General features: G+C 43.1%; 2 protein-coding genes across 3 annotated transcripts; one reads left to right on the forward strand and one right to left on the reverse strand.

Moving 5' to 3' along the window:
- The first annotated feature begins 620 nt into the window (after positions 1–620).
- On the forward strand, positions 621–6,810 carry sult1st6 (sulfotransferase family 1, cytosolic sulfotransferase 6). The gene is made up of 7 exons (XM_017436330.3): positions 621–1,365; positions 2,103–2,231; positions 3,572–3,669; positions 3,875–4,001; positions 4,696–4,790; positions 4,900–5,080; positions 6,139–6,810. Exons 1-7 carry the CDS (start codon positions 1,179–1,181, stop codon positions 6,249–6,251), a joined length of 930 nt encoding a protein of 309 aa, XP_017291819.1. The 5' UTR covers positions 621–1,178; the 3' UTR covers positions 6,252–6,810.
- A 134-nt stretch (positions 6,811–6,944) lies between these two features.
- atp2a1l (ATPase sarcoplasmic/endoplasmic reticulum Ca2+ transporting 1, like) lies at positions 6,945–17,960 on the reverse strand. 2 transcript variants are annotated; one of them, XM_017436303.3, is made up of 24 exons: positions 17,676–17,960; positions 16,962–16,979; positions 16,644–16,726; positions 15,749–15,853; positions 14,851–14,989; positions 13,858–13,938; positions 13,681–13,766; positions 13,295–13,592; positions 13,048–13,214; positions 12,874–12,962; positions 12,691–12,793; positions 12,477–12,608; positions 12,245–12,361; positions 11,944–12,162; positions 11,745–11,856; positions 11,290–11,513; positions 10,979–11,199; positions 10,677–10,879; positions 10,514–10,599; positions 10,285–10,418; positions 9,305–9,422; positions 9,075–9,192; positions 8,760–8,805; positions 6,945–7,142 (listed from the first exon to the last, which is right to left on the reverse strand). In XM_017436303.3, the coding sequence occupies exons 1-23, from the start codon at positions 17,791–17,793 to the stop codon at positions 8,801–8,803; spliced, it is 2,976 nt and encodes a 991-aa protein (XP_017291792.1). In that variant the 5' UTR covers positions 17,794–17,960; the 3' UTR covers positions 6,945–7,142; positions 8,760–8,800. The 2 variants fall into 2 exon arrangements, with proteins under 2 accessions (XP_017291792.1, XP_017291783.1); XM_017436294.3 differs by lacking the exon at positions 8,760–8,805.
- Between the last annotated feature and the right edge of the window lie 13 nt (positions 17,961–17,973).

Here is a 17,973-nt window from a genome sequence, read left to right on the forward strand (position 1 = left end):
TACATTATTACCAGCTTCTTTATTTTTAAATTTCTCTCTCTCTCTCCCCGAAATGGCTCTTTGTTCGGAGCCTCGCGTTGAGTGAAAATATTGTTTCTGCTGTCGGCAGGATATTAGCAGTGGAAATCCTGGAATGTAAAATCAAAACAATTGCCTCTGGCTTAAAAAGACAAAGCTGAACATTCAGAACTCTGAAGATCGTCTGCTACAATTGACCCACTGAACGACCGAACAAAACGTTCCCGCCAGCCGTTCCAAACTGACAATGATAATAGTAAACATATGCCAAACATTGTTTAACTGCAGCAGGTCAGCTTAACTTTTAAAGGGTCCAAAGGTGGGTTTTACCAGGGGCACTTTCCATACATTTTATGTCTCTGATAAAATAAAAAATGCTTTATTTCTTGGGAGTAGTGATTATTAGTCAAGCCTCACAATGTGTGTTAGTTAAAAACAAACAGGAACAAGAATCAAAGGGACTGAAAGATAAATGAGAAATGGTTTTAAGCAGTCAGATTAAAAGGCGCTTCACCTCTTAGACGTGCTTTTCCTACTCTACCTCACCTATCAGTGGTTCTGACAAGACACTCCCTCATTCCTCCCTCAAATTACAGGAAGGCGGTTAAGAAAGTTAGGGACTAAAATGGAATTCATACATAACTGGGATTGTTACATAAGGCCACTTCGGTGCAAGTTCCAGGGATCGCAGGGAGATAAGAACCTCTCAGGAAGCCGGGCTACAAACACACGGAGAGAAGGGGCAAAGAAAACACATTTCAAGGGGCTGAATGCTTCACAAAGGATTGTTCTCGGACCGACTGATTCCTGGTGTCAGATTTTTGTGGAGGACTCCGGCTGACGAGCACAAAGAGAAACTGGAGGAAAGGTTTCTTAGACAGCAGGTAACAACACGAGGAGGAGATAATGACAAGGAAGTAATACCCAGTGACTGTGGGATTGGCCGTCACGTAGGAGGAAAGTCTCTGACAGTCGGGTTTCAAAGAGTGCAGAAGCAAGTCAGCCGTGGATGTTGACAGAGGCGGCAGACGAACAAGCTGCTGGAGTCACCCCAACGCCGGCCTCTCTGGACACGTTTCACTGCGAAACTTTGTGGGATTTTTAGTTTTCCTCAAGTATTTTTTAATTTTGTTGTTGTTGTTTTAGTAGCAGTGTCAGTAATGTCTGAGGAGAAAGATTTATCCTACAAGGAGGCCATTGAGAAGGCCTGCTCCTCCATTACCCGTTTCCCTCTCATCCACATCCGAGGAATCCCTCTCATGTGCCACATCGCCAACAACTGGGACTCCATCTGGGCTTTCCGTCCGGACCCGTCAGACCTGCTGATCGCCACCTACCCCAAAGCAGGTACTCCACACCCCTGAACCCTAACCACCTTTCTGCAGCGTCTGAAAGGAGGTATGATTCTGTGGCGTTTGGATATTTAAAGGAAGTCTCTCCGCCTGTCCCCTGAGGTGTCCTGTAAATGATCCTTTTTTATGTCTCCCCCCAGGTCAAAGTGTTCTTACTTACTTACTCACAGTCCAATAAAATCTAAGTGAGAATCTTTACTTGCAGGTTTACATCTTTAAACCTTGTTTTATTTGTTGTATTTGATGCAAAACTTTGTTTCTGATGAGGCAAATTTTCATTGTTACTGCTAATTACTGCCTGAAGACGAAGTGATAATGGTTATGTATGTATATACATATATGTGTGTGTGTGTGTGTGTGTTGGATGCATCCTTTAAGGACTAACAGAAGATTTTCTGGTTTACAGCAAGAAAATGTTACTCCTGTCACAACGTGAGGACTAACATGCAGCAAAAAGGGAAGCAGAAAGAAAAAAAACAGCTGACTAATCCTCCACAAGCTGTTTGATGAAGTGTGAGGGATATATTTGGAGCTAATACTGTATTTAAAAGCTCGAGTCAATGAGCTAATGTGGTTAATATGTTTTCCAAATTTTGCAAAAAACGTCTTCTTGCTGTTTCCCCAAAATGGCCACTTTGTTCAGTTTCTGAATAACCTCAGCCGAATGAAACTGCAGGTTTGAATCCTTCATATGAACTTTTCAGAACCTGTCTCTTTTTTGTGGGACATCAGGCACCACGTGGACGCAGGAAATCATCGACCTGCTCCTTCACAACGGGGACGCCGAGGCCTGCCAACGAGCCCCCACGCCCGTCCGCAGCCCCTTTCTAGAAATCTGCTCCCCGCCGCCGATCCCTTCAGGTGCGTATTTCTGCCTTAGCTTAGGTTTCCTTTTCCATGTTTGCGTTCTCTAAACCCCTCTGACCGCAGCACGTCAAGCTCCACAAACACAAATCGTGAAGGAATGCCTTATAAGACTGTTTGCCCCTTAATAATCAGGGTCAATGCCCAGAAAAAGGCCTCTGCAGCATTTTAATGATCAAACTGCAACTGAGACTCGAACATTAGTAATGGGTCGAAATTCAGCAAGAAGTGGTTCAAGTTCTTGATTTGTTAGTGGCAAGAGTTAAAGAGATTGTTTTGAAGTGATGTTCTGCCAAATAGTTATCAATAAATAGTACCTTATGATGGGGAGCAGGATTGAACATGTAATGGTGTCATTATAAGAGCATAAAATGGATAATTACACCAAATGGAAACATTAATGGCCTTTTATGTGTTTAAATCCCATCAAGGTTCATAAAACATGAAAACCAACGTAGACGCTTACAGATCTTTTACTTTTAGGTCATGTTTCGTTCAATTATAGCCTCGACTTTCATTCAAACCAAAACAGCAATCGTGTACAACGAGCTCCAGGTTGATGTCCATAAACCTGTGGGTATCTGGCGCTCCTACATTAGGTGATATCACTCAGTGTTTTGACTCTGTTCCTTTTGATTCACAGCCAGAAAATGATGCAGCAGTTTTAAAAGCTGACTTTGTTTAGTTTTTTTTGCTCATCTCAGCTGAATGCTGTCTGACTCGTGAGCTAGCAGCTGACTGAGACTGAACCCGCTCTAAGCTGAAGGAGGGGGTTGAAGAACATGATAAGATAAATCTTCTTTTTTTTTTTAGTTTGTAACTGTCTGTCCGTCCATTATGGAGCCTATCTCCAGCAGTCATGGTTCAAGAGGCAGGGTACTAAGAAAGTAAACTCTACCACTGTGCTGTTTTTCAGAAAGACCAAAAAAGAAAAACACAAAAACAGTCCCTCATTTGGCGAGCTGTTATAGCCTAGCCTGGAGGAAGACTTCTACCTCTTCCTCGGTACTCTGTGGTTTATGACTAATGTCTGTAAGCCTAAATGTTGGTTTCCTTATTGTAACTTCGTTGAGTTCATATTAAAACTGTTTCCTCTCTGAGAAGCGATGTTCTTTCTCTCATTCTGGACCTGAACCTGTTCACGTGAATCCCATCAACATATTCGTCTTTTCCCAAGTTCAAAACTCACTAAAGTCAGTGTCTCAGCGTCACACCGAGCTCCGGTTAGAGTCGCAGTACGCTGAGAGTGCTTTTCTCTGTTGCACTGAAAAGGAAAAAGAAGTGTTTTCATTTTTATTTATTTTATTTTTTTACGAATCTGTGTATTCATATCTCAGGTCTTGAACTTCTGGCTAAGATGGCTCCCCCACGACTCATTAAGACCCATCTTCCTTTTCAGCTGGTGCCTCCTGGATTTTGGGAAAACAAATGCAAAGTAAGACGTGTCCAGCTTTATCAGACCCTGCACCTTGCTTTATTGACTCTATAGCCAGTAAAATGTAAATTGATGGGGGTGAAAGGTCCAAGAAATAATGCAGGGAATCAGGGTCAGGGGTCAACAACACAGTACAAAACTAGCTGCCCTCTGGATTGCTGCTGTAAATCTTTTTTTTTTACGCCTTTTTTAATTGTGTGTGAAGGCAATCTATGTGGCACGCAACGCCAAAGACAACCTGGTGAGCTACTACTACTTCGACCTGATGAATAAGAGCCAGCCTGAACCGGGGCCCTTCGACCAGTACATCCACAAGTTTATGCGAGGAGAGCGTAAGCAGATTCAATTTCATTCCTTTGTTTCCTGTTTATTTCTGCTTGCTCTAACCGAATCCCCATCTTGCACGCACACCCATTAAACCAGCCTCCGGAGGATTGTGTGCACCTTTATAATATAACAGTGGGTTTAGGAATCCCTGACATCCAGGGTTTTTTTTTTTTTTATATGTCAAAGTGTTTGAGCCATGAGAAACTTCTGCCTCGGTGCCCATGATGAGATTAGCAGCACCATGAATAGCTCTCAGATGAAAACACTCCTTCAGAAAACTTCTTATACAACCTTTGATTTCCCCAGTTCCAACTCTTTTAAGATGGGTTGCTGCAATAAAACTCAAAACTGCTTTAAATGTCCCTAAGAATAGCACATTTCTTAGTTTCAGCATTTGATATGTTTGCTGTTTGACTGTGTTTATGATGTAAAAGTGAATATGTAAAAGCTCAGTTTTTATGAAGAGTTGTAGTAATTGTAGTGGTTATTGTCAACAGTTACATAAGCAGTTATTAATAATGACTTGCTTTAAACACTTTAAAAACAACAAAAGTAAAGAAGTAAGTATGCAATCCCCACAGAGTAGCATTAAAACATCAGCTCAGAGGAATACATTTATTGCCTGCAGCCATATTTTTGAGCGACTGCTCTTTAATATTAGAAAGTAATAACCACATTTTGTGTTTTTAATCTCCTCAGTATCCTGGGGCTCCTGGTATGATCATGTGAAAGGCTACTGGGAGGAAAGGGAAAAGAAGAACATCCTTTACATCTTCTATGAGGACATGAAGGAGGTCAGAACCACCTTGTGGCTCCAGAAGCACACTGCGCACATCCTAAGGTGGAGTGTTTAACCTGTGAATGTAAATTAAAAACGTACACTGACAACGACCTTGCCCACAGAACCCTCGGCGCGAGGTGGAGCGCATCATGAGGTATCTGGACCTGTCGCTTTCTGACGAGGTGGTCAGCCGGATCGTGGAGCTCACGTCTTTTAAGAGCATGAAGGAGAACCCGATGGCCAACTACTCCTGCATCCCAACGCCAGTTTTCGATCAGACCGTCTCTCCCTTCATGAGGAAAGGTTCGTCCGTCAGCTCGGGGTGGTTAAAAACACACAGCAGCTACTTTAAGACAACAAAAAGTTTGACCTCCCTGTTGTAGAGCAGGTTAATGTTGCCCTCTGGAGGCTCAAATAAAACAGAATATTGATCTAAAGCTGATCAGTTTATTGGCTTAAAATGAATCCAAACCTGTTTTGATCATCGCTGTGAAAATGTTGCTTCACAAATTGAACCTCTCTCATATATGGGCCTGTTATAAAACAAATCGTAGCTACCTAAGAAGGTACAACTTATATATTATATACTCTAAATGTTACCTTTTTTAACTTTTTAGTTAAATTTTGATGGATTAGTTGAGTTATTTTAAAGTGGGTTTGTGAGGGAAACTTAAAAATAGTAAATATCTTACCTGTTGATGATAACTTTTGGAACGACCTGACTTTGGAGAAAACAAAGCTTAACCCAACAGGACTGATGAGCTAATGGCTAGTCCGAATGTAGCCCAGTCCAAGTGGACTGCTGTGGTCCTAAAACAACTCCAACATTTTATAGCTTTATTTTTTATTATTATTTTTTATGCTATTTGCTTCATTTTTTTACACTGCTGTCAAGTTTGCATTACACAGTTATTTACAAGGAACTGTGTTGCTTGTAGCTGTAGCACATATTTCACATTTCTGCTGAAATATCTGAGTAATGCCAACTTGATGGCAGTGTTAAAGTTTAAATATTGGCATTAGCGTGAACCAATGTGAAATTTCGAACACTTGAATTTGTTTTAAAGGGATAGTCTGGTTATTTTTGAAGCGACTCTGTGTCCAGCGTGACACCAGTCATAATATTGATAATTGTTTGACAGAATATCACTTATCAGTTCAAAAATGGGAGTGGGTCAGCTTTGTTATTAGCTTGTTAATGTGGTCCAAGTGGACCCACTACCAAAGCAGATTTTGACATCTTAAAACGACTCCAGTCTTCGAATGAACGATTATTATTATTTAACTTCAGAGTGGCTGATCTGTCTGTTAATTAACAGTTTTGATTTTTTTTTCTCCTCATATTTTCTCTTGACATGCAGGTGAAGTTGGCGACTGGAAAAACCATTTCACACCCGAACAGTCGAAGCTGTTCGATGAAGACTACGAAGAGAAAATGAAGGACGTCAACATACCATTCAGGAGCCTCATCTGAAGGAGGAGGGGGGTCAAAATATTTCACCCCCGGAAACCAAACGGAAATCTGGCACAAGCTAAAAGCCCCAAAGAAACTATTTCTGCCTTTATGATGAACACTGTAATCACTGCACTTCTTTATGCGTCTGCATGTGAAAAGAGGAATAAAAATGTGCTTCACAACACAAGAAAATGAAATGTTTTTTTTTTTAATCATCACTTTATTATCGAGCTTATCGAGTAAACAATAAATAAGACCAGAAGTGTTGTGACTGAGTGGACGTGCCCATTTCATGAGATTTCCATCAGAGTCCGCTGACTGTGTGGTGCCTGTAGAGAGCGCTGGCAGCTGAAGCCAATTGGTTTTTAGGGTTTTTTTTGCCTATGTTTTTGTTTTTTGTTTTTTTTACTTTTTCTGCCCTTAAGAAGTCATTTTGCAGCCCTACACCACACTGTACAGAGCCCGGCTAAAGCAGGGAGGCTGCACGAGACACGAGCAACACAGATAAAAGTAAGGAGCTGGAAAGTCAATCATATGAAAATGGACAGAAGACACAAAACACAACAGCTGAGAATATCCAAGGTTAACAAAAAACAATTACCTTTAATACATACTTTATGTCTTAGAATAAAATCTTAAATATTTTAATACTTTATCAGCAGGGATTCTCCCCTTGAATTCAATTCAATCTCCTTCTTTATAAAGAGGCTGTTTTTCTGTTGATTTTTGACAAGTTTTATTGTTTTTTTAATGTTTTCCAGTGTTTTTTTTTTCTTCTCTCTCTCTTCTATTGATTGGCTCACTATGGCTCCCCCTGTTGGTTGTAATTTCTCTCTCTTTCTCTTCTCCGCCTCTTCAACCCTTCAGATCTCCTTCTTCTTCTACATCTCTATATTTTAACTTCTGAACCTGAGGAAGAGAAAACAAACCGGTTGGAGAAAAGTCGGGGCTCAGAGACAACAAACAACAGAAGCTGACGACAGAACAACGCCTGAAACACTTGGACAAATAAAATGATCAAGTCAGAGTATCAGACAAATTGTCAGCACTAATCTCAGTAAATTAGGCAGGGTGCAATCTTCTTACTAATAAATTAAACTAAAACACGAAACAAACTGAACTGAAACCTCAAAACTGTCACAATCAAGCTATGCACGACAGATATTGAAACCATAAATACACATTTTTGTGTTTTTTCTTTGTTTTAAATGCAACAGTCTGTTCAAATTCATAGATTCTCTGACAAAGTAAATATTAAAGTCAGAATACACAAGAGATAAAAGTACTAACAGTAGTAGAAGTGCTGATCTTTCTGCATTTTTGAAACAAATAACTGTCCAAGCTACCATTATACAAACTATTTACTGAAGAAAACAAACCAAAACTGACTCGTCTTTTTAATTTTCCATTGCTGGAGGTCATAAAGTCTGAGTTGTTCGTGGTGATGATGTGATCGTTTTAAATCTGCAGTGATTTAGTTTGCAGTAAACCTTGTTTGTCGTCTGTAATTTGATATTAGTGTTGACGATCGGCGAAACCTCATGTGATCTTCTGAAGCTAAAAGCTGAAATATTTTTATTCAGTGACATGGATTAAAAGCCTGACCAACCATGACTTCTAATCACTGAGAATTTATCTCACCAAGAGGGAAATAATGCACAAAGAGTGCATTTAAGTCATTACTTTATAACAGGATATCAGGATTTTGAGTATGAGATTGATACTGTGTGATGTCAAAGAATTACTGATATATAGTTTAGGCCGAGTTTATGATAATATTTATCATAACCTTTCTATCATTATCACTCACTGCTGTGAAAGGTGAGCAATCATGTAATCGTGTGATTGTCTGTTAGCATAATATCTCACAAACTAGTGGATGGATTTTAATAAAGCTCTCAGAAAGCAAGCAATGGATGCACATCCACAACTGACTCTGGGCTAACTTTGGCCAATGCAAGATGGCAGCCTCAGCTAATAAACTCAAAAAATGATTCCAAATCAGTCAACTTTACAGATACTGAGCTAAAATCTGGCATGGTAGTAGCTGAGAGTCATCCCCAACACATACTCTGAGCACTAACTAATGATGTAAGAAAAAACACTAACTCCTCATGAGAGTATTTTAGTGTATTTTATTACCTATCACATTACTTTTTATCTGTTTGTATCCCATTAAACCTGTATCTTCTTTTTATTTTTTGTTGACTGCTCACGTTTTAATGTTACAAACTCCCTAAACTTGATGTTTTTTACTGATAAAAACAAAAACATTTCCTGTGGTAGACACCAATCACAGCCTTGCCACAAACACAGACAACCAAACACAAACACTGTGACGCCAAACAGCAGCGACCCAGAGGTGATGGACTCACCTGCACGACTTCAGAAACAACAAGGACAACAAAGTGAGACAAGAGGAGGCCATCACAGGTTTAAACCTGCCTACGCTGGACATGAAACGGCAAAAGAAACGGAGCACAAACACACAGTTTACAGCTGCTAGTAGCACACGCTGAGGAATACCTTGCTTTAGTTACAGGTTAACGATGATGGGTTGAATGAGTTTATTCTGGAAATGAACAAAAAGGGTCAGTGAGTTAATGATGAATAAAGAGGAGATGGGTGTCAAACAGATCAGGCAGATTAAAGTAGACTTAATTAATTGGTAGATATAAACAATTTAATGGAAAATAAAAATTCAAGATGAAGATTAAAATTGTTAAAGTACTTTCAAAGTATATTAAAACCATTAAAAATATGCAGGTACTGTATTATTAGGTTCATTACTGGAGTATTTTAAATAAAAGAGAAGATGTGTAAAGATGTAAAGCTCCTTACTCTCGACGTAGTTGCGGGCAAAGAACTTCAACACCTCATCAATGGCGATGACGGGGAAGGAAAGCTTCAGGACCATCATCCACTGTTCCGTGCTCAGATGGGTCAACTTGAAGATCATCTGAGGACGGCAGAGGACCATAGTTTTAACATTGCCTCGAATAAACACAAAAAAGTGGGACAAAGCACAGCTCCTGAACTGAGCTTCAGGGGACAGCGGACGTCTGACTCACGGGCAGAGGGTCGACGTAGATGATCATGAAGTGCAGGGACATGGATAGGGTCATGGCAGAGAGTAGCCAGAAGTTGCTCCATGGAGGCATACGCACCAGAGACTGGTTCTCAGACAAGCTGTAAGACGAAAAGGCCACATTTGTTATCTGAAGATATCACTCTGTGTGTCTAGGATAGGCTGATCATTTTTGAAGAGATGTTCTTTCAAACAGTTATCAGAAGTTAATACTTTATTAGCTGTGACATCAGTCATAGAGCACAGAGTGAGGAGAAAAGGGCAAAAGTCTTCCTCCAGGCTAGATTAATGGCTACCCAAAATATGTTGTTTTTCAGGTTTGTGTAAACAACTTCTCAAAAAAGGTCATACAGGTGTGTCATTACATTACATTAATGAATATGAAATTTCCACACTTTTGCATGACGCCATTTGTTTAGTTTGTTGCCACTTTCTCAACTGAACATGTTCAGCATACACACAGAAATGTGTGTATGCTGAACATAGACAGTGTAAATGTCAGTGTCCTGAATGTCTCAGCCTACTTGTAGTTATGTCAACATTTGACTGACTAGACGAGCTGATCAGGCGGACATTCATCACCATCCGTTTCTACACGACCTTCGCTCAGCACACATACATTCATGAAGTAGCACTTATGTTTTTTGGTTAAGAAAACCGAAACAGACAAAATACAGAGTCATGCAAAAGTAGAGGTTTAATATCAGCTAATGTAGTGTTCTTTTACACCAGTATGTTGGTGTTTTTAGAAATAGTTGTTTTATAAGTCTGAAAAACCATAAACAACAGGGGCCCTGGTTTGGCTATAAGCGTAGTCTGGAGGAAGACTTCTGCCCTTTTCTTCATCCTCTGTGTTCTGTGACTGACATTATGGCTCATAAGGTACTAACTGCTGACAACTCTTTGACGGAGCATCACTTCAAAAGTTGCCAGATTATCACTTCAAGCTTTTTGAGTTTGTACCTGTTGAGAGCGTTGCACATCTCAATGGTGACCAGCACAGACAGGGCCATGGTCATGGGAGGGGCGGCCTCAAAGATCTCACAGTCCAGGCCGGCAAAGTCCTCGTTCTCATCGTGGCACTGCATGAAGTGGGACTGCACCGAAAAAATGTGAGGTTAATATGTAATTCTACACGTGTTTGTGAAAGGCAGAGAGAAAAAAACAAAACAAACAAAAGACAATAATTTACCAGCTGGTAGTAGGTGACTCCAGGGCCAGTCTGATCGTAGAGGAACCACCAGGCAGCACCGCCAACGGTGGCAGCGCCGACATATCCTGTTTGGGGCAGATAACAGCGTTGGTATGGGCACAAATAAAGAACATCTAAAGAAACTCTCCTCAACTTTACTTACCGCCAATAGCCATGTATCTGAAGAACAGCCAGCCAGAGATCAGGGGCTCCTTGGGGGAACGTGGGGGCTTGCCCATGATGTCCAGATCGGGGGGGTTGAAGCCCAGAGCGGTGGCGGGCAGACCATCAGTGACAAGGTTGACCCACAGCAGCTGGACGGGGATCAGAGCCTCAGGCAGACCCAGAGCAGCAGTCAGGAAGATACTGAAGGAGCATGGAAAGAAACGATGAAGCAAACAGACAGACGAGGGGAGCTGCAGAGACGGAAGGATCGAAGGCGTCGACCGGAGAGGTCAAACTCACCAGACGACCTCACCGACGTTGGAGGAGATGAGGTAGCGGATGAACTGCTTCATGTTGTTGTAGATAGCTCTGCCCTCCTCAACGGCAGCCACGATGGAAGAGAAGTTGTCGTCAGCCAGGACCATCTCAGAGGCAGACTTGGCAACGGCAGTGCCAGAGCCCATGGCGATGCCGATCTCGGCCTTTTTCAGGGCGGGGGCATCGTTCACTCCGTCACCAGTCTGGGGTAGGAGAACATGAATCACACAAACTGTCTACAAAAACACCAGCGCTCACTCTGTATCGAGTTTAGGTTGCATCACAGATCTTACCATGGCAGTAATGTCATCGAAACCTTGCAGGAACTCAACAATCTTGGACTTGTGGGAAGGCTCCACACGGGCAAAGCAGCATGCCCTGCGAACAGCCTCGGCCTGCTCATGGAGGGGCAGATCGTCAAACTCACGACCTGTGTAGGCCCTGCCGGAAACGTCCTCGTCCTCTTTGAAGATGCCAATGCGGCGGCAGATAGCGATGGCAGTTCCCTTGTTGTCACCTGGCATGCAAAGAGAAAAGATTCGGGTGGAAAATTGGTAAAACTGTGAAACAGATACGGTATTCAGCATTATGTGTGAATGATTTTTTATTAATAAACTGAAGGAGGTAATGTAGCTCTTTTGATGTCATGGGTTGATGATGTGTGAAAAGGTGTACAACTGATAAACTTGGCTGATAATATCAAGAAAACGTTTCCATATTAATAATCCCACCATTCCCCGGTACTAACCAGTGATCATAATGACACGGATTCCAGCAGCCCTGCACAGCTCAATGGAGACAGTGACCTCCTTACGAGGGGGATCCAGCATACCCACACAGCCAACAAAGGTCAGGTCAGTCTGAGGAGAGACATAGGAATGGAATCGTTTGAGCCAACACATCGTCAGAGACAAATGTTTCAGTGTATCAGCTTGTCATGTTCTCACCTCATAATCGGCAAACTTGGTTGAGTCCTCGAGGTTCATCTCCTCCAGCTTCAGTGGGGTGTCACGAGTGGCCAGGGCCAGACAACGCAGGGTGTCGCGGCCGGTACCCCAGTCCCTGATGACGGCCATGATCTTCTCCTTGATGGCGTTGGTCAGAGGCACGCGTGTGGTGCCGACGCGCACATATGCACACCTGTCAATCACACCCTCGGGGGCACCCTGCATAGACACCATCAAGATCCCGTTGGGTTTTATTGAACGCAGTCCGCTCGGAGGGATGCAAAACAAAGCAAGCACTCACCTTGACGAACATCTTGGCACTGCCGTCACCCTTAGATGGAGTGCAATACACAGACATGGACTTCCTGTCACGGGAGAACTCCAGAGTGAAGTTCTTCTTCATGAGCTGCTTGATCACCTGTTGGAGGATGAAGAAAGGAGAGATATTTACCCGCCAAGGAAGTCACGTTTTGACACTTCAACCAAGACTGAATCTTTAGTTGTCTTTGTGATGTTGCAGATGTTAAACCTACAGCGCAGCATGCGTTGGCTCTCTCAATCCTGGACAGGTTCTTCACGTTGGAGTTAAACACGTTCATCTTTTCAACAAGGCAGCACAGAGCGGTCTCAGTAGCCTCCCCGACCTTCTCATAGATCTTCTTGGACTAGAAAACAAAAGGGGCTGAAGGAATAAGTTGGTTGCAATGGTAATTGTCACAAGGCCTCAAAAACAGACATTGTTTTTACCTCGTTGAAGTCCAGAGAGGAGTCGTTGCACAGGGCGCAGATGGTTGCCAGCTCAACAAGGCCATCATACTGGCTGCAGTTTACCTTGCTACCTCCCTGGGAACTGAAGGAGATAATTGCAAACAAGTTAGAGTGGGTTCGTGTACAGGAATGGCTCATGCTGCACGGCAAATGAAGACTTACACCTCGCCCTCAGGGGTGTATTTGGAGCCAGAGATATCAAAGGCATCCAGGTCAACATGGTCTCCATCAACATTCTTGATAACGAACATCTTAGGAAGGAGGAAAAAAAATTGTCTTTACTTTGGGGACAAAAATTGCTAACAGCACAGTTAAGCTTTTTGGGGAAAAACCCACCTTGGTCACACACATCTGGTTGGTGGTAAGAGTGCCAGTCTTGTCGGAGCAGATGACGGAGGTGCAGCCCAGGGTCTCCACAGAGGGCAGGCTTCTGACAATGGCGTTCTTCTTGGCCATACGGCGAGTACCAAGGGCCAGGCAGGTGGTGATGACAGCAGGCAGACCTGAAGGGAGAAGATTTCAGGCTAAGAAATTGACAAACAGCAAGGGAGGGGGAAAAAGAACAACTTTGTGACTCTCTTACCCTCAGGGATGGCAGCCACAGCCAGGGCAACGGCAATCTTAAAGTAGTAGACGGCACCACGGATCCATGAGCCTCCGTGGACGGGGTCGTTGAAGTGGCCGATGTTGATAGCCCAGACGGCAACACAGATCAGGGAGATAACCTTGGACAGCTGCTCGCCGAACTCGTCCAGCTTGGCCTGCAGGGGGGTCTTCTCCTGCTCGGTGGCAGCCATCTGGTCACGGATCTTGCCGATCTCAGTGGAGACTCCGGTGGCCACAGCCACACCAATGGCCTTGCCAGCAGCGATGTTGGTGCCCTGCAGGACAGACAGAAAGAGGCTAGTGAAGCAATAGTCAGAGCGGGAACAACGCCAATGAAAAGTCCGACATAGCTAGGACACTTACAGAGAAAAGCATGTTCTTCTTGTCCTGGTTGACGGCTCTGGGGTCGGGAACAGACTCAGTGTGCTTGATCACACTGACAGACTCACCTAAGGAACAGCAGATGAAAGATTAATTTAAAAAAGGCATGTTTGGACCAAAAAAACCTTCATACAGTTGTTAGCTTTTAAAAGAACCTACCAGTAAGGATGGACTGGTCAACACGGAGAGTGGTGGACTTGATGGAAACAATCCTGATGTCAGCGGGGACTTTGTCACCAACTGGGGGACAAAAAGAAATAATCAAACATTTACTGGGCTGCTATAGAAGCCACAAATCATTTCTCACTGATATTCAACCGCTGTCATCCTGTAGTGACCCTGTGAAGAAAGTTTAAAGAATAACAACATAAAATACAACTTTCTGAAGAAGGATAAATAAGTTTAGTTAAGATTGATAAGTAAGAGCGTTGTCTTTAAAGCTAAATTCTGTAAAATGTTGCTGTGTTTTCTGTTAGTTTGTATTTAGTGAAATGTATTTTTAGGCATATTTTTGTATAGGCTTGTGGCTGTGTAGATTGTATTGCTAAAATTTGCAGAAATGCGATGTTAATTGAACTAAAAGTATTTTTGCAAAGATTTTTTACATTGTTTTGTGTTGTTTAAATTCTGGTGTCTTTTGCACTTCTGTCACCATAAATTTTGCAATGTTTTTGCACCGACAGAAGTGTTCTCATACATTAAAGTGAAAAAATAACACTACTTTCTATCGCAACAGCCTATAAATTTCATATTGGTGCACAGCTTTGAGCGCCGCAGACTTTGACCAATGAGAGTGAAGGGCCAGCTTTAGAGCCAACAGGTGCGCTCTGACAAATGAACAGAAGTGAGCGATGGCAGGAAGGGGAGAAGCAGCGCGGCAGCCGCTGGCAGCGAGTGTATTTATACCACCGAGTTTCTCCAGTCAGCATGTTTTCACAGCAGTGCTGCCCTGTCCTGCCTCGCTCACATGGCCTTAAACGGCCTTGACACGAACCTTCAGCAGAAACCCGCACTGCAAACTGGTTCTGTCTCGTCTTTCTGTCCCTAAGCAGAGCTGCGTTTGTCTCTCTGCTGCATCTCGTTTTCTTCTATCAGACTGAACCACTTTCCTATGCTGTGAGTCAGTGGAAGAGGCTCTCGGCAGGTTCTTACCGGACACCTCCACAATGTCTCCGGGAACGATTTCTCTGGCCTTGATCCTCTGCACACTCTTTCTGTCAGAACGGTAGACTTTGCCCATCTCAGGCTCGTACTCCTTGAGAGCCTCGATGGCACTTTCAGCATTACGCTCCTGAAACACACAAAAGATGCATTTTTTTTTCAAAAATAATCAAAGTATCACAGAAAAAAACAAAAGACATACCCTGATGACACCCTGTAGCACTTAACTGCAATAAAGGATGAACAGTGACACTGAAGCCACGTCAACTTGAAAGAAAATTTAACTTATTTTGCCCTTTCACAAGTTACTGATGCTACATGAGAAGCCAACATTTGTTATATGATTTATATTCTTTTCATATTTTTTTTGTTTCAAATAAATAGGGTGGAGTCTCTGCAACAAGAGTGCCAACAAAGTGTTGAGATTTGATCTGGAGTTTTTTTTTTATTTTTTATTGCAGCTTATTTAGGATAGGTGTTTAAATAAAAATAGTGTCGTTTGACACTCTTGTTGATAGCAGTCTCTTCTCACTGACTCAATTCTTTAAGTGGAGCAAATTAATTACTGGCATAAATCAACACCTGTAATGCTGGCAGACACTGGACATGATGAGAAATGGGGAAAAAAAATGTTTCGGGTGATTTAGTGGGAGTAATATGTATTAAATCACGATATGATATCTTATGATACGATGCAAATCTATACCATACAGCACAATTTAATTTGCTTTATGTGAAAGCTATTTTGAGCTTCAAAGTCATCTAGTTGAGCAACCAGGCCTGAGCAGAAAACATGGCAGTAACCAGAACCTTCGTACTTTCTGTCATCACTGAAATGGATACGTGTTTTTGCGGGCCGGTCCGAGCTGGGCCGAGCCGGGCCACTGACCTGCCACACTCCAACGACAGCATTGGCGATGAGGATAAGAAGGATGACGAAGGGCTCCACGAAGGCGGTGACAGTCTCCTCGCCCTCCTCGAACCAGGCCAGCACCTGAAGGCAGAGAGGAAAAAAGAACGGGTGAACCTGAGTGGTGCAGACGGAAATCACACATGAATGGTTGGATTTTTGTGTGATGAACTAATATTTTAGGGACTGTAGAAGGGAATTTTTGCTTTGGTTGTACACATCAGGTTGATTTAGTCACATTTTTGTTTGTGTTATCATTTTAAAATCTTCCTTTTCTCTTGCCATCATAATGTGATTACATAATTGTCATTAATTTAGCCTCATAGCTCCCCTCTCCTTCAAACTTGTTCCCGAGGAGGCCCTGTGATCCTTCCTTCCTTCAAGCCTGACCTTTCCCGAAGGATTCAGTTTCTCCCCTCAGCTTGGGGGCTTTCTTAAAATAAACCCTCACCCCCTCGGCCCCCCTACACTTCCACGAGCCCCGTCTCTCACTGGCTCCTTAATATTCGCCTTCTAAGGCCATCGTGACAGCTGGCCGAAGGGGCGAAAACTAGGCCTAGCAATTAATACACCTCCTACAAGCGTCTTCTCAAGTGTGTCGTCTTCAAAAATACATAAGAGGGGCGGAGGGGGGTGATGAGAAGTCGTCTTGCCACAAAGTTATGCTCGGCTGCACCTTGTTGAACCACTTTGTGTGATGGGCTTTTAATTAGGTACACTGAAGAGTCAGAAAGTGCAAAGCACAAGGAAACACAGAGAAGCACTCAGTTTCTTTGTAAGTGTCTTTAAAGCTGCTGTCGAATTTTCCCCTTCCACTTAAATCTTATTGCACAAACGTGATAGAAACGATTAAAACGTGACGCCGTTTACTTACAAAAGAGATGCAGGCAGCCAGCAGCAAGATTCTGACGAGCAAGTCCTCAAACTGCTCAATGATCAGCTCCCAGATGCTCTTGCCTGAGGGACACATCAACAAATATAACGTTAGATGTGTAAACCAGATCAGCAGCCAAGAGAGCCTTTGTGCAGAAAGGCATAACTTTGCAGGATAATGTTGTAGTTATTGGTAATAAATGTATTGGCACTGGTTGACTGAGTGTCCAGTGGTGGGGGTCATGTCGATTACTCAATAAAAAAAATGCATTGTGTTTGTATTTGAGCTGTGCTGCGGAGCATAAAAATCATCACATACCTTCTTCAGCGGGCAGCTCTGGAGTTCAGAAGCGGGACAGGTTGAGGAAACAGAGAGGGGAGAAGGGGGGCAAAGGGAAAATAAAACACAGTTAGTTGATTTTTCAGGGAAACCTCCACCATGAGCTGACAAGTGTGACCACGAGCTCACAGGTTTCTAAGACCTTTTGACACCTTTAAGAATTATTCCTAAAAGAATCATTCTGTTGTTTTAATATTTAGCATCACATGTGAAAAAACTTGCTGACTTAAAGGTTTCAAAGCATCATCACCAGAACAACATGCAAAGTCAATATCATGACTACATGACAGTGTTTACTGCCATTTCAGTGCTTATTGATCAGCAATATTATGGATCATTTAGCCATTAGGACTTCCTCATTTGAGCCGGCCTATAATTATCCACCTCTCCTGTTCGTGCCTGCCCATATATCACCCAGGAAGCTTCTTGAGCCGTCACCTGTCTCTCTCGCTCTCAAGCCATCTCCTTTGGCTATCTTTAAATAGCTCCCCCCAGTGTCTCCGCATCTACCAGCTGCCGCAACTCCTGCTCTGAAGCAGCAGCGAGGATCTCTGGAAAGTTCCGATTATCTCGTGCAACACTCTGACTCTGACCACAGAGATGCTTCTCTTGACGGTCATTGAGAGAAGTTTGTGAGTGTGTCCCTCATCCATTCCCCCCACCCCCACCCGCCACACACCCCTGCACTCTCACCATTGTAGCCGTACTTCTCCAGGTTCTTCTTGAACTGGTCGGGGGAGAGGCCGGTGTTCTCGTTCACCCCGAAGTACGCCAGGCATTCTGCCGGGGTCTTTGTGTGTGAGTTCTCCATCCTTTTCCGGATAGACAAGGGATTGGACGACTAACCGTGCCTATCCACGCCCTGTTGACTTCTTTATTGCTTCTGCAGTTTTCACCCTTGGTCCAAAACCCTCACCTCAGAAGTGTGGCACCCTCCAATTCAGAAGTGCTGGACTGACAGAAAGAGCGAATAAGTCCGTACACAGCCAGG

The sequence above is a fragment of the Kryptolebias marmoratus genome, linkage group LG17, assembly GCF_001649575.2.
Source record: "Kryptolebias marmoratus isolate JLee-2015 linkage group LG17, ASM164957v2, whole genome shotgun sequence".
NCBI classification, from domain to species: domain Eukaryota; kingdom Metazoa; phylum Chordata; class Actinopteri; order Cyprinodontiformes; family Rivulidae; genus Kryptolebias; species Kryptolebias marmoratus.